General features: G+C 39.5%; 3 protein-coding genes across 3 annotated transcripts; 1 reads left to right on the forward strand and 2 right to left on the reverse strand.

The window, feature by feature from the left end:
• Positions 1-826: 826 nt before the first annotated feature.
• On the forward strand, positions 827-4,121 carry pdx1 (pancreatic and duodenal homeobox 1; the record flags this gene model as incomplete). The annotated part of the gene is made up of 2 exons (XM_079234259.1): positions 827-1,226; positions 3,676-4,121. The coding sequence occupies 2 exons, from the start codon at positions 827-829 to the stop codon at positions 4,119-4,121; spliced, it is 846 nt and encodes a 281-aa protein (XP_079090385.1).
• Positions 4,122-4,807: 686 nt separating this feature from the next.
• On the reverse strand, positions 4,808-5,452 carry urad (ureidoimidazoline (2-oxo-4-hydroxy-4-carboxy-5-) decarboxylase; the record flags this gene model as incomplete). The annotated part of the gene is made up of 2 exons (XM_079233985.1): positions 4,808-5,151; positions 5,278-5,452. 2 exons carry the CDS (start codon positions 5,450-5,452, stop codon positions 4,808-4,810), a joined length of 519 nt encoding a protein of 172 aa, XP_079090111.1.
• Positions 5,453-7,942: 2,490 nt separating this feature from the next.
• Positions 7,943-16,477, reverse strand: LOC306750786 (receptor-type tyrosine-protein kinase FLT3-like; the record flags this gene model as incomplete). Its single annotated transcript, XM_079234260.1, has 23 exons — positions 7,943-8,158; positions 8,292-8,397; positions 9,220-9,319; positions 9,417-9,528; positions 9,620-9,742; positions 10,270-10,403; positions 10,545-10,657; positions 10,790-10,946; positions 11,031-11,141; positions 11,236-11,340; positions 11,986-12,118; positions 12,196-12,308; positions 12,397-12,605; positions 12,692-12,806; positions 12,946-13,046; positions 13,229-13,406; positions 13,549-13,684; positions 13,775-13,956; positions 14,073-14,129; positions 14,588-14,712; positions 14,806-14,963; positions 15,732-15,814; positions 16,468-16,477. The coding sequence occupies 23 exons, from the start codon at positions 16,475-16,477 to the stop codon at positions 7,943-7,945; spliced, it is 2,877 nt and encodes a 958-aa protein (XP_079090386.1).
• Between the last annotated feature and the right edge of the window lie 375 nt (positions 16,478-16,852).

Genomic DNA, 16,852 nt, shown 5'->3' on the forward strand with positions numbered 1-16,852 from the left:
CTCTTTGGAGACGCGCTTCACGCGCACGCAGGTTAATTGAGTTCTGTTGCTCACTCCAGCCTTAATTGGTCAACCACGAGAGCTGTTGTCTAATGGGCCGAGCACACACCTGCTGGATGCTAATGGCCAGCAAACACGGCGAGAGTGCAGCGGCTCCGTGTGCGGGGACCGCTGAGGCCGTGTTAAATGATGCATTTACAGAAGTGTAATGGGTACATTTTAAAAGTCAGAAAAGTGTAGACATGAAGAAAAAAAAGGTTGTGGAAACAGACTATGGTGATTGAGCTTTTCATCCGAGTTTCCAAGACAACTGTCTCTCCATGCAGGTCTCTTATCTCGCAGGTCAACCAATGTTTGCGCCCATACATATCGATTCATCCGCCGAGTGCAGCCCAGAGATATATCCATATAAATGTGTCGATGACATATTGTGTGAGGACAATTCTAAACTATTCAGAAACAAGTTTCCGCTGTGCGCGCAAGAGCGTCAGCATTTTTTTATGGAGACAGGGTCTCAGAGATCCACCTGCTTCACCGCCTGTTGCTGCTGCGGGGGCAAACACAGGTGGGCGCCAGGTAAACGTTGCGGTATTTACAGAGTAGCATTGATTTACGCACTATACCCAACAGTCCCACAAGCTGCAGAATATCCTGGAAACTGCTGGCTGTAGGTCTGCAAACTGGGAAACCAATGGCTTTGGTGCTGTAGAGTCACATGGTGGCAGAGTGACACACCTGTGTGGAGCCGTGGGGGCCTCGCAGTTGCGCCAGAGTCAGGTAGAGCAGTAAGGTCCACGCCGAGGAAGGGCGCATGCAGGTACGGTACATGTGCGGGTCCTCGGAAGCCATGAATCGGGAAGATCATTATTATCCTTCTCAGGTGTTTAAAGACTCCTGTGCCTACCAGAGATCACAGGGGGACGACTACAGCCACAGCCCGCCGCCCTGCCTCTACATGAGCAGGCAGGTGCACTCCGTCTACACACCGCCGTCCATGGGATCCTTGGAGCAGGCCAGCCTTCCCGACATTGCCCCATCGTATAGTCTACCCATGCGGGAGGATGCGGGTGTGCCTCCGCTCCACCATCCCCAGGGGCTCCAGCAGCGGCCTCTCCCGCCGGCTGCAGGCTATGGAGACGCGGGCGAACAGGGCAGATATCACCTCCCTTTCCCTTGGATGAAAACCACAAAATCTCACTCACACACCTGGAAGGGCCAGTGGTCAGGTAACTATTCCAACCCGCTACACATCAACACATGTCATGTTTATTATTACAAAGAGAATCACTGAATGGGGAGCTGATTCTGATTGATTGGTGTAGATATCTATCACCTCTCAGTTTATTTCAACTTGCATGTAGCTACAGCTTTGTTTACAACATTATTATGTAGTCATAGCACTAACGAGTGAGTTTCCTCTGACTCTTTCTGAGACATGTAGTGACATCATGTTCCCAACAATATGATCTTGGGTGTTTCAGTTTACCTTGTCAGTCAATTTGTAAAAGGCCCGGAAGGTCAGCGCTTGCTTTTATCAGGTCTTATCGTCACAAAAATGTGGGGTTTGTCTTTACAAAACATATTCACACTTCACCCTATCTTAAGCCATCAATACGTTGAAGCCTACACTATAGAGTATAATAGGTCGGTAAAACACCCACATCTATACAGTTGGTATTGATTGATGTGTGCGTGCTAACATGAACAAAAGTACATTTTATATTTGAGTGTTTATTAGATAGTTTTGTCTGTCATTGGGAGGCATTTTGATTAGAACAGTAGCTTTAATTATAGGCTTAACACATTTAAGTTAGTTTTTTAATGAGCGTGGAAAATGTGAACGTAGTAGACCACTATAGTTTATTCAGTTAAAATATATCAATGAAGTTCTCACTCTTTTTTATCATATCAGAGAAAGGTTTCAGACCATTTTTTTCTGTGTCACTGATTTGATGTAAAAGATTTGTATCATTAAACACATTATACACCGTGTATAAGTCATCTCCGGCGTATACTTTGGTTTAGTTTTTGAGATTGTTAATTATAGTGTACCGAAGAAATGTAAATGACTCTATATGTACATTTTTAATAGCATAATTCTATAGTACATTTAAGTTTTTTAACGGACAGACGGGTTTCATTTGAAAGAAATCCCAAAACTGCACGTTTTAAAAAAATATTATTTTATAGTGCAGGCTATGATAATGGACGCCAAGCGTCATCGCTGCCTTGATTAATACGCATTTATGTCGTTAATAGCCTGTATTAAATTATTAAATACGTGTTCAATTAAGATTACCTATCCTAAAATATACGTAATTGTATCATACTGCTCGTAAATAGTTTGAATTTAACTTTACATTTTAATCAACACAAAAAAAACTTTCTGGAGGAGAACTATATTCTTCATTGACTGTACAATCTGACTGAGTGATTCCCTTTTTGATTTTTGTACAAAATAAATTAAGTGCACCATTAAAGCAACGGATGTTAAAGACTAACTCCAAACTCATTACTAACTCATTTTTTAATGCTGTTTCTAAATAAAAAATGTCTTGATTTTGCATGTGGTGAAATTTAGAGGCCATCGGTATGATTATTCCTGAACTGAATATATTCACTAATCATCAGGTTAAGGACCCTGAGGATGAGATCAGGAGGTTTTGGAAAATGAAAAGTAAAGTGGTGGCTTCGTAGTCTGTAAAAAGTTACTTGGCACTCTGATACTGCAGCAATTCAGCCATGAAAAAAATGTGCCTCAAAATCTCAGTGACATCAAGAGGATCTCAGATCTCGCAAACAAATCTATCAATATTTATAATCTCTGATCACTTGGTATATATTATAACCTGTAGACCTGAACCAAAATCATATTCTCCTGAATAAAATGCTACTAATTCCTGAAAAAACTGTTTTAGTCTGTCCGCTTATCACCTGTTGCTTCCAAACTTTAGCTCGGACTAAAGAAAAGGCTTATTTTGGGGTAAATCTCAAGTAATTGTAAAATTCCATGTGACATTACAAGAGAGTAAATGTTTATTTTACTATCAAAAGACAAATATGCACTGTGATTTCTGCAGGTGCCGGAGAGGTCGAAATCTAACCCATGCACTTATAATATGCAGTAAAACATAATATTCTCCCTTTCATTCACTATTTGTATTTACAATGACATTCCTTGAGATTTAGTAAAATTGACCTTCATATGCCTTTTAATAAATGTTCCAAAGTTTAATTTGTAGAGTCAGATGCCTGAGAGGACTACTCTGCATTGGTCTTTTTATGCTTTAAGTTGTAAATATGTTATTTTGTATGAAGGGTTTGCAAAAAAAAGTCATGTTTTTCAGGAGAACAAAACGCTGCATGGTTCAACCAGACTGGCTTTTGAAAAGTCAGAAAGAGACCAAGCCTGAGCAACAGTTAAGAGTAAGGAATCACAAGTCCTTGGTTAAATAAACTAAAAGCTATAGCATCAAAGTGTGTGCAGTTTTAAAGAGGAACAGGTTTCTGTTTCAGTGGCAAATAGAATAAAGAAACGCTATTCTTAAAACTTAAAAATAGGAAGAATTAGTTAAGAGTTAGCACTTCTGTAATTGGATCAGGGAACATCTAATTGACATATCACAGTTTAAACCCATTCAATCTAACCCTGAGTAAATCCCTGTCTGTTCCCAGGACCATACGTGATGGCGGAATCCGAGGAAAACAAACGCACGAGGACAGCTTACACGCGCGCCCAGCTGCTGGAGCTGGAGAAGGAGTTCCTGTTCAACCGCTACATCTCGAGGCCGCGCCGCGTGGAGCTGGCGCTGACCCTGAGCCTCACCGAGCGCCACATCAAGATCTGGTTCCAGAACCGGCGTATGAAGTGGAAGAAGGAGGAAGACCGAAGGAAGGTGAGGGGGTCCGACCCGGAGCAGGACTCATCCATCACCTCTGGAGACCAGGGGGAGGCCGCGGGAGGGGTCACCTCCACGAACGGACCTCCCACCACTTCACCTCCCGCTTCCCCGCTGCACGGCCAATCCCTGTCCGCACCTGGGACCAGAGATCCCGCACCAGAGAGCCCGCAGCAGGTCCAGACTCTCGACGCAGTGATTTATTTTGGGAAAACCAAATAGAAAGAGACATCCGCAATTTAAGGAAGTCCCATTTGATTGTAATCCTATAAGATTCACGATTAGGGCAAGGAAGGAGAATACAACATATAAGCCTAGTCTCTCCTATAGTTATTTACATAAAGTGCTAATTTCCCAAGGACCCCCATGAACCTTCCAAAGGACCACCTTTGCCTTCTTATTGGATACCACTGTGTCTGGACTGAAGGGACATATCTTCATCCCACTTCATCGTGCATGCTTCGAGTTTTTTGGGCACCAGAGGCTGAGACAACCTTATCATGCAAGGACCAACTACTTATCCCCCTTTTAGAAGCGACATGGATTCAGTTGCACAAACTGAAACATGGTCTGATCATGTTTTACTGTGAGTGTATTTTTCACCTCAGACATGTGACAATCAAGTTTATGGATGTATATATGCGTACTGAGACAGTATTGGCTATATTACCAATGTCCATTTGTACATAGTATATGTCGTGTAAATTGTTGAATTAGAATCAATTGTACACATATTTTATTGTTTGAAAAATCCACTGTACAATAATATGACGCATGAATAAGACATGTTTGGAATAAAGCAAATATCACACAGCCTATAGCCTGGAACAATGCCAGTCTTTACATCCTGGTGGTTAATCTGGAACAGGATGAATCCAAACATAAAGACCAGTATTTCATGTGTATAACTAGTTTGGAGCGTCAGTGAGCACGAGAGCTTCAAGACGCAGGTGACATATCTTCTTCACCTCCTCGATTCCGCGCGCCCGCTCCACCGCGCGCTCGTTCCGACAGCGCTCGGTCAGCTGCCGTAAAATGTTCGCCTTGTCGTTCATCCGGGCGCAGATGACAAACGGGAACCCGAAACGCTCCTTGTACTCCTCGTTGAGACGGGCCATGCGCGAGGCGTCTGCAGAGTTCAACGCATCCATCCCGGCTCCCGTCTGCTCCTCGCGGGACTCCCGGGTCAGGGTGCCGCTCTGGAGGTCCCTGCCCGCGAGGTCAGGGTGGCACCTGAGGATCCCCTCTTTACCTGGGCACAAACGAATATAATGACGTAATGACGTCTCATCAGTGGCTATGCCCGGGAAGTAAATGCACGTTTCAGGGCCAAACTGCAAATCACAAAAACAAAACGTAACTAATTGTTATTTCTCACCTGATTCTGGGAGAGCATCGATGAAGTCACTGACTGCAGCCTCCAACGCAGTTAGGTTCTCAAAGGGACGGCCCGACCAAACAGCAGCTGTTATAATGGGACATTTCTCCACCACATTGCCCAAAACATTCACAAAATCCTCGTAGGTAAGAGCATTCACTGTGGCGATGTCCATGTTCATGTGCACGGGGACTCGCTTCAGTAGTTGACCTTCGGACAAGACAACAAGGGTTAATGGACGACTGGACACACAGGCCAAGCCCCCTATGCCGGTGGGTAATGTGTTGATGTCACAAGTGCCAATAATTTCTTTTCTGGAATTTTTATTTTCTTCCTCGTTTTATGTTTCTTATCTATGAAAAGTTAAATAAGGCTCGGGTTTCAAAGAAGGAAATGATGTCAAGAAACAGGTATGGCTGACTGTTGCCTAAGCCAAAAACACTGAACTGCAAATTCAGGCTGCTGACCTGCCAACTTAATTTGACAGAGGACACACATGTGTCCATACTGCTACAGAAGTGACCTATTACCGTGTGGAATTATTCACAAATGTTCTCAACGTTTTCAACAGCAGCCTTCCAGGTAAACAACGCGTTTAAGTGCACTTCCTGTATTTCCCTTAACGCCTCATGACAACGAATACGCCCATATTTTTTTTCCCTTTCTAATCTTTTACATTGTTAGCATAGTATCAAGAGAAAACATCAGAATTACTCACATACAGGTGGAGCATTGCGAAAACAAAAAGCAGTGCCAAAGACAAAAAGGCTCCAGAGATAAAACATAACCAACGTAAAATAAATCAATTACCTAGAAATAAACACTCGAGTGTATGATCATTTATTGACTTTAAGCTACAATCACTATGTTGATAGCTTTCCTGTTTTGAGGAATACATCACATTGTTCCATTTTATTCATGAATAAAAAAATGAAGCCTTTTTTAATTAACATTTGTGAATTAGAAAATTTTTATAAAAAAGTTAAATGCAGAAACTTTGTTGTCGCTGCAATCATGCTTATTATGTTTTATTTATTTCTATAATACAATGCAAAATTGGTGAAAACATTAACATCTTTCTACGGCTCATATGCAAATTTACAAGATCAAAACATATATTTACATCTTGGTCGCAATTTCCAGCATATGGATCAACTCAAATGACCTGTTTTACCTTATTTGTTGGGAGAAACCTTTGTGGCAAGGATTACACTTTCTTCCAGTCTATATCTGAAGAAATATAAACCATACAACAACAAATACCTTATTCTGAAAGTAAAACTAACTAACTGAGATTGAGTTGGGTCAGTGGTCAACATTCCTAAATAACACTATGGGATATCGTCCAAAGATAAACATTATTTGGGGGTTATTGGTATATTGAACATGCATTTGCCCTTCTTTAGTAAATGATGACTCACTATACAATGTCAACAATTTATCATAACATAAGGACATGTTGTTTGTCAAATATTAAAGTTGTTCCAAATATAACATCTCTGCAGAGAAAAATTGTAAATTAGCGCCCAATACCATTTATGTCGAAAGCTTGGTATACAGAGAAAGCCTGACTTCTTCTTGCCCCTCAAGGCAGTGAAACTACACCCTCTACTGTCCAAAGGAACACCTACAGTAGGACTTTTATTTGCAGGGGCAATTAAGTACATTTAACTTATCTATACCTTCAAGGTACTTGTATGTACTTGCTTCTCCACAACCAGGCTTTTATTGTACTTGTCCCTCCTCTAAACATGTAGGACTTTAGGTACTTCTCAAACTACCATTTCTCATACACTTTCTGTCCATCTCCAAATTTTGTGATTTTGATTATTTTCTTTCCAATGATAGGGTAAAGTTTTCCTTTATAATAACCCAATTCACTTTCTTTATATGCTAAATTAAAAAAAAAACTCTGATAGCTGAAAACAAGAATGTTTCTGAACTAGTGAAAAGTGGCCTTTTTAGAGATACAGATAGAGATATGCTATGGAATTATCTTATAGAACATGATGGAATAGTTACTCCTCTTAGACTTTTGGACATTATTAAAAGGAAACAATCTAAGAAAAGAAAATTATTTTTGGGATTGAACAGATCAGACATATATATGCAGGTGACTTACAATGGGATCACCATTTTTTCTTAATCTGTAAAGTACATTTTACTGCTGGTATAATGCTTAAACAAACACAAACTAATAAAGATGATAAAGAAATCCACTAAAATATTTAAAAAATAAAGCTTGTTTTAAAAAAGATATATAAATGTGAAAAAAATTGGGTTTGATCTGTAAGTAATAGCTGCTGGTATAATATAAGAGACCATAACAAAAACAATTGCCATAACATTTCACTGCATAACAATACATATGATATATGATGTGTATATGATAAAATCTAAAACCAAAAGTTGACGCAGTATATAGGCCAAATGTATACAAATGTTACAACTCCATATCTTACCTGTCTATAGTCCTGAGAATATTTAGCATCCTTTTATACAAACATGTTTTTAATTTCAGCTGCTCAATAAGAATATATTTATAATAAAGTTAAAATATTGTTGCAATACTCTGATATAATGTAAAGCACGTGCATTTCACTGTCACTCTTGAGATTAATATAAAAAAGCGTATATAAAAACGTATAAATTGAACATTTGCTGATCACTCTATATCAGCTGGCTTCACAAGCTTCTCGTCGGCTGCCACAGCGTCTGTGTCGGACACTTCTGCTTTGCTTTCCTCAGTCGCATGGGTTCGACAGTAATCATTGGCTGACGGAATCTGGTTCTCGTTCTGCTTTGTCAAGGCAGAAATGTCCAAAATGTCTGCTGCATTCTGGTAGTCGCTGGATGTCTGGTCGGGCATGTTATGGTAGAGCTGAAAGAGGAAGGATATAATGCTGCTTTTAGATCAGAGACAATATGAACATGTCTTATCCAGCTGTGTGAACAGGATAAACATTCAAATAGACTTTTTCTTCCCACAATGTGTGACCTTGCTCTAGGCCTACCTGCTCCTCTCTGTCTGTCAGCTGATCACACATAAAGGACACCAGTTTGGAGAAGGATGGCCGGTTGCTGGGATCCAGAGCCCAACACTTACACATCATCCCGTACCTGGAGAAGGAAGCCATGGAGATGAAATATTTCCCAAGATTCACAGTCATCCATAATTACTACAAGTCAAAGGTTGCTGCACTGCTGTATTTGTTCTGAAGACAGTTGTGGAAGAAGTACTCAGATCATTTTCTTCAGTGAAAGTACAAATACAACAATGTACAAATACTCCATTACAAGTAACATTCTGCATTCAGAATCCTACTTGTAGTAAAAGTACAGACGCATTATCAGTTAAATTTACTTACAGCTTCAAAAATACCGTGATTTCATCGTGTTACAAATATGATGTTATTGGATAATACTTATGTATTCATTTGTTAGAAAAATCAGTTGAATTGTTGCAAGTGGAGCCAGTTTAACTTTTTATATACAGTTAATTCACTAACAGTAGAAACACCCCAATCTTATCCAGGTCTGGCTTCAACTAGTAAAACATTTTTTAAACTTAAAACAACTCTGTTAGTGTAGTTTGATTAACTTCAGTTCTTTACTGTAGTGACGTAAAAAGAGCAATATTTTGTTCTGAATTATGGTGAAGTAGAAACATAATGTAGCAGACAATAGTAACAGAAATATTAAAGTACGAGTGCCTCAAAATTGTACTGAAGTATAGCACTTTAAAGTTACTTTTTCAACACTAATTGAAGATTTTGCCACTCATTTAAAAAACTATATCAGCATGCATATTTATTATGCTGTCTCATACAGTTTTCACTGCTTCACTTCATTGTGATTATGACTTTATCATGACACATTGTACATGTGTGATTCTGTTAAATCTATAAACATAACGGCTGCATACAGACAGACGTCACCTACACAGACTCGTTGGCGTAGTACGGACAATCCATCTTAAATCCTCTTTCAATCATTGAATAGAACGTGTGATCCACCTTCATGCCCGGGTACGGAGTAACACCTGAGAGTTACACAGACACAGTTGGCATTAATCATTGTATAGGAATTTGAAGATATGCAGGTCTTTTAAATGCACTGAGAGCGATTGCAAAGTCTACCAAGTGAGAAGATTTCCCAGAGCAGAATGCCATAAGCCCAGACGTCGCTCTTCATGGTGTAGATCCCCTGAAAGGTGCTCTCGGGTGCCATCCACTTCACTGGCAAACGCACCTAAAAATCCATGTGACCCACATAATGTGTAAGACGTGATCAGAAATATAGATTAGTAACCATTGAAAGCTATAATATGAAAGTATCATACGTTTCCTCTCACGACGTAGTTGGAGTCGTTGTCGATGTCTCTGGCCAGTCCGAAGTCACCAATTTTCACCCGCCTGCCATTCGTCACCAAAACATTTCGGGCTGCCAGGTCTCGGTGGATACACTGCAGACAGACAGGACCCGTCATCAGGGAGCTACTTCAATCACCACAACCCACAAAGACCAAGCCTGCGACTGTAGTTGGACTAAACATTTTGGTTATTTTTTTGAAATATCAATTTACTGGACTCGGCATGCAGCCTGAAATTTGGAAGCTGACAACAATTTTACAGATACGTTTTATTATGTCCATAAAAATCTGGCTAAAACCTTTCAGCAGATTAGTGCTGCAATTTACAATAGTATTAGATTATCAATTTATCTGCAGATTCTTTTCTAGATTAACTGATGGATTGTTTGGTTTATAAAATGTATTCAAATAGCGTGTTTTGTCTGATTCATAATTATTATAGATTTACTATCCATACAAGATGTAAAAGAGAGAGAAAAGCTAAAACTATAGGGACTGTTTGTAAATTTGCTTAAAAGTGACCTAATAATTAATCAGTCATCAACATATTTCCCTCTGTTAAGAGTGTGGCCTGAGAGACGTAAATGTAGAGCGTTTCCACAGTGTGGACCAGTTCTTACATTCTTGGAGGAGAGGAACTCCATGCCTTTGGCCACTTGGAAGGCAAAGCTGAGCAGGTCATCAAAGGTCAAGGTTTGCAGGTCCTCTGTCTCCAAATCTGTCTGATCATCAGAGTCTTCATGGATCATTGGGTCTGCAGATGAACTAGGATCAGTTAGGATCAACCCCACTCAGAGAGATCTGTTACTCTCTGCTTGGGCAACTGAAGATGTTATTAATATATCAGTGTATTTGTTTGACAACATGCATGTTCTGATTTCAAGTATGTGTTCACCTTCGAAGCAATCCATGTCACCAGAGTTGACGGTAAGGAGAGCGATGTCCTCCTGCCCTCTGGTGGTAGAGCCGTACATGGGCACATAATTGTCCACTGCTTTGTCTCGCTCGCTGAGAAAACACAAACGCGACGTTATCGTCAATGTACAGTTAAACTTTCAACAGAGTCATTTTACAAATAAGCCAGCACTTATTTAGAATCTGGTCTTTATGTTTGAGCTCCTTATTGCTAAACATTCCCACCCAGAGCGTTCCCTCAGCTGCAGGTTGTGGTAAAGGCTGCTGAAGCGGTCCTTGTTGAACGCGTCGGTCACAGACTTGTGGTAGCGCTCTCTGTTTGTCTTTAGGTAGTTCAGTAGATCTCCATAACGGCAGTACTGGAAAATCAGGTATGTGGGTCCTGTAAAGGAAAAACAAATAAGAAATCATGGCACTAGATGTAAATCATTCCATCTGACAAAAGTAGTCGCAGTGGTAACTGTACCCGAGTCTGTGCACGCTCCCAGCAGGTTAACAATGTTGGCATGTTGACCGATGTGAGTCAGCATCTTCAGCTCTGACATCAGCGCCTCCTTCTCCTCCGTCTGGTGTTTCTCTGCGGCGTCAAATATCACTTCAGCTGCAGAAATGACCCCCATAACATTTTTTTTTTGCATTTTGCTCACGGAATAGATACATGAAACACTGACCTTTAAGCATCTTGACGGCCACCTGCTGTGAGACTCCAGGCTTGTTGATGCCATAAGCTGTGGCCTGCACCACCATGCCAAAAGCCCCAGAGCCAAGTTCTGGACCTGGGGAGGACACAGACAGACAGGAAAGTATAACTTTATCGCCACATTGTGATAAAACTTAGAACAATAACATTACAAAAGTCTGGAAGTGGTGGAATGCAACTAAGAACATTTACTTCTGCACTTAAGTGCAGTTTTGAGGTGCTTATACTTTATTTGATTTCAATTTCATGCTACTTCTATTGTGTTTCACAACTTAATATGTTTTACTTCTCTACAGATGTTTGTAAGCTACATTACATTTTCAGATAAAAAACAATGCACTGTCGAAGGATAAAGATTAGGTGGAACCTAGCGTTTTCTATTTTAACTTGTGGCCTCTTACAAACACCGTTATACTGCTGTTTGTTTGTTTGGTTACATCTTTGCATCTTCTCAGATGTTTTCATTTGTAAAACTCTCAAATTTAAAATATGATTTAATATTTGATGCATCAATATAAACAATCAATTTGTGTAAATCCATGACAGTCAGCACAATTTCTTCTTCTATATTTTCTTTTATTTCTTAAAGTAAATTAAGCTGATATACTAAGTAGGATCTGAAATGCAGGGGTTTGACTTGTTATTAAGCATTTTCACAGCGTAGTATTGGCACTATTACTGAAGTAAAGGATCGGTGTCTGATGCTCGGTGTAGTTCGTACCCAGTTCCAGGTTCTCCCTGGGAAACTCCCACTTCAGGTCGTACCCAAACTCCTTGAAGTTTATGTAGATGTAATCGTTGTCATTGGGCCCAACCATCTGGATTATCTGAAGCTGGGGCTGATACTGGGGTTTCTATTGGAAGCAATGGGGTTGGCATCATGTCCTCATGTGTGTTTATGTGTGCATGTTTGTCAACGTGTAATACATACCTTCTTTTTGACAAAGTACATGAGCACCACGCTAACTATTGCCAAAGCCATGAGCAGAATCAAACTGCCTACTTTTAGCACCATCATGCGGTCGTTATCATCATTTGCAGGACCTAAAAACAGTGATGACAGATAGTTTCTAATGACAGTCATAAGCATACAAATAAATGAATGATTTTGATGTGAAATCAATCTCGCTACCTGTAGCGGCCTGGGGTGAAGATGGGTAGTAAATTGAGTATTTGGTTTCGCACCAGGTGCCAACTGAGTTTGTCAGGCAAAACCTTAAATTGTGTCCATCCACTAGATCTCTGCTCAGAGAGCTCTTGATCGTCTTCTCACACAAGACGTCCGAGTCTGTTTGAAAGGCATCTGGGATCTCCTTCCAGGAAGAGTCTGTTTCACAGATGCTATAATACAAAGAGTCTCGACTTGACAAACTCAGAATCTGTGTGTGTGTGTGTGTGTTTACAACAACAAGCTACAATGAGCATACCTGTCATTAGACAAAGCACACGACATCCAGGTATAATTTGCTGGCACGAGACTTGCGGTCTCAAAGGTGAAGGTATTATTGACCTCGTTTGTCCAGAATCTGAACGTTGGTTTGTCTGAAACAAAGTCAGAAGACAATAAGTGTTGAAACTTTTCAAATGTAATCGTAATGTAAGTTTTAAAAGTGATATAATTGTGCAGAAGTTACCTAACAAACGTTAATCATTCCAGACGCACACAATACATCTCTCTTACCTACAACACACACTGATATAGTCTTTGTTTCTATTTGTCCGCCAGCCTCCAAGTGTAATTTATAATCTCCTGATTTGAGTACATCACATAGCTTCACGGTCCTGAGAAGACAACATTCATATGAAACCACCCAAAAGTATTAAATAACGCACCTCATATGATTACAATTTCCAAAAGGCTAGTTTACTGACCATCCACATGTAGAAACGTACATGAGCATTAATAAACAACTATGCAACATTTTGAGGAGTTCAGCTCCAAAAACATTGCTTCATGCAACTACCTGTGTTTTGTCACCCAAGTTTCCCTAATGCATTTAGTCATGTTTTCATCAGGAGATTCCCAGGAACAGCGCTGGAGCACAGGGTGGTAGGAAACACTGGCTTGCAAACAGGAGCTGGATGCATTCTTAGCTGGTATGATCAGACTCTTACCCAGCTGGACAGAGAGGAAACCCTCAGCTACGGAAACACAAGATTGAAATCAGTGCATGCTCAACTGGTACCAACTGGACTAAACTTTAGAGCGAACCATTCATTGGTAACAGTTGAAATTACTACACAACCAGAGAGAAGAAATAAAGGGGAAATTCGCTCTGCTAACCTTGGACATGAACGTCAACGGACTTTGTTTTGTTGTTTTGACTGCAGGTGTACGTGCCACTGTGGTCCCCATTAACTGACTCGATGAACAGGTAGGCCATCTGACTTTTACTATGGTGATCAATTTGAATGCAAATCTGGGTGGGAAAGACAAACATAAAAAGGGAAATACTTTCAAATTTTTATTTCAAAGAAAATCACAGTGATCTTAACGGGAATTACTGTACCTCCTTTTTGACTGGAGAGGAGCAGGGTAATATTGTGGTGTGCATTTTTTTGCTGCCATTCTCCCACACACGTTGTAACAACCCATCCTGTTGTTTTATTCGGCAGCGTAGAAGTAAAGGCTGACCAGGGCTCACGGTGACCTTAGAAACCTCATCATGTTTCATAAAATCAGCGTCTAGGTCTGAAACACAGAAGGGACTAAAGTCAATTACTTTTCTAAAATGTAGTGTAACACTTGTTTGCTAAATAAATACTTTTTAGGATGTATTTAATGAATTTGTTGAAATCTTGCATTACCGTAGTCATAGAGTTGAGAGCATTCTTGTCCTTCAGCGTTGGTAGCACAGCACATCACTCCACACGTAGAATATACACTACTGGATATTGTGCTATTTGCAATTACACTGTTTGCAAGATCAATCGTCCCATCCTTGTTTCTGTTCAAAAGGAGGATTATTCAGAAAATCATAGTATAGTACATTAATGTTTTTTGTTTAAGTTAGTGTCAGTATAGAATACATTGTTATCAGCTAAACATACTCATGAATCCAGCATACATGTGTAGTGGATAACATCTTACCCAGTCCATTTGAGTGTGGGCTTCGGGAAGCCTTCAGAGATGCATTTAAAAAGAGGGGAATACAATATGTTATCCACATTCTGTAGTGTCAGCTTTGGTTTTTCGGGACGTTCTAGAAAAAAAAGCAAATTGTATACATTTTATCAACTGTCCAGTGTTTGTTTGCTGTCTTGAGTCTTAGCATTGTTGGAGAGAGGTAATGAGACCTGAGAGAGAGAGAGCTGTCACTCACTCATCACTACATGCAGAGACACATCCAGGGAGAACCCGGTCCCTTCGCTAGTTTCACACCTCAGCGTAAACTCCCCTGAATCTGTCTCAGAAAGCGGCGGTAGGACCATGGAGTTACTCCCATTTCTGATGAGGTTTAAGAAAAACCCTCAGGTTAAATATATGCACATAATAAAAAAGAGAAAACACACCTACACACACACATAGACATTCACTTACACTGTCAGTATTGGGTCTGCTCCTCTGATCCAGTGGCAAACAGGGAATTCAGAGAAGTGCTCCAGGGAGATGTTGAGTTTCTTACCAACACACACCTCGACGCTGACAGAACCAGAACCAGATGCATTCAGATAGTCAGCTGGCACAAAACATGCCACCTGGGAAACAAGATTCACCATTTAATGATCCCGCATTGTGTAGCTTTCGGTGTGGTTGTGTGATTACAATTTTGCATAAAGGTTGCAAACTACGCAATGTAGCTTAAAAAACAAAAAAGGCTCACTTTTATACCAGTATAAGACAACATTTACTATTCAAGGAATTTCACATGTCAAAATAATAACTTTAACAAGTGTCTGCTTTTAAAGGTATCCTCTTTTCAAAGGTTATACTAAATAATGCATAAACGGACACACTTCAAACAGATGGGGAGAAATAAAACCAGTAAATTTGGTCATGTGCGTGCTATTTCCCTCTCTGGTGTTTCACAACCTCTTGTTGTTCTGCAGTTTTGTTTCTAAGTGAATCCAAGACAATCTAAGTATCTTTGTTTGATCTGCTATATATTCATATTTATGTATAGAAGACATCGGTATTGATATGAACGACAACAGTTTATGTGCTAAAAAAAGCAAACAACGAATAACATTATCTTATATTATCACATTATATTATAATATCTGTAAAACCTGCCATCTGAATGTACTGCATGTGTCACTAGTATACTTTCCCTGCACATTCAGTGGAGTTTACCAATAATTAATAGTTTCTCTTAACTTAATAAGTAATTAGTAATGACCAATAATTAATAGTTTCTATTAACTTAGTAATGTTTCTGAAACATACAATAACTCAGAAATACTTATATGTATATAATAATATGAATTGTTCAATTAAAACACAGTAAAGATCCCGACGGCTTTTACCTCATGACTGGGCACACACGCTTGATTCTGCGCTGCGATGCCATCAGAGCAGTGAAGCTTGACAGCACACAGAAGAAAGACAACTAGAAAGACAGAAACATTGAACTTCTTTTTAAATGTTTGTGTATGTTTTCTGAATAGCCTTAGCCATTTAAAAATAAGTGGGTATTTTAAAGAGACGTACATGAGAAATGCAATCATAAAAACAACTAAGATTGTCATGAAGGTAACTCAATTGCAGGGATTCCCTTTCTGTGGTTTATTATATTGTTTATACAGGATACATAATGTAGTAGACACCTAAACAATTATTTAAACCTGAAAACTCATTCACACATTTGGTTATTGCAGAGACAGACACATTCTAGGTTTTAGATATTTGATATTTCAGAGCAGCATGTTCCCTTTGAATGATAAATAAAGTCTCAGCCTCTCAACAAAGGTTAGCCACTTTTGATCTAAGGTTCCTCAAACTGTATTATTGAACTACAGCTGAATGTCAACATTTAACTGAATGTTTCACAATTTACGATTTGATATTCTCCAGCAATTTAATCTTCAAAAATGAAAAATGAAAGATATTATCCTACCATCATTTTTGAAGATACTAGCATTTTTGAAGATACTAGCAATTGAATTGATAGCCTAACATCCTTAAATCCTCTTTTTTATTCACTCTGCCAATACTGTCAATAACACAGCCCAATGAACAGAGACTTGAAGAGGTCTGACTCACCCGTAATCATATTTCTCTGTCTCCGCATTGATGCTTTCTTTCTGTCAGTGTCACATACTCAAAGTCATTACAGGGTCAGACAGCGCAACTTTGATGTGAAAGACACGTTCGCGCACCTTTTAAACAGAGGAAGTATTAGAAACGATGACGTTGTCAGCCACGCCTGGCTGACAAAAAAAAACATGTAAAAAGACCGAAGGTAATCATAAATGTACAATAAACTATTAATAATGTCACAATGGAATATGATGGGAGCCAAAATAGCATACAAATACAATCATGTAAATGTTGTTTTAAGTCGTACTTAACGTCCTTTTGGATTTCTAGGAGAAACATTTTAAGAAAATAAACAATTTTCTTATAAAAAGTATATATACTTTTGAGT

The sequence above is a fragment of the Taurulus bubalis genome (assembly GCF_910589615.1).
Source record: "Taurulus bubalis genome assembly, chromosome: 18".
Lineage (NCBI taxonomy): Eukaryota > Metazoa > Chordata > Actinopteri > Perciformes > Cottidae > Taurulus > Taurulus bubalis.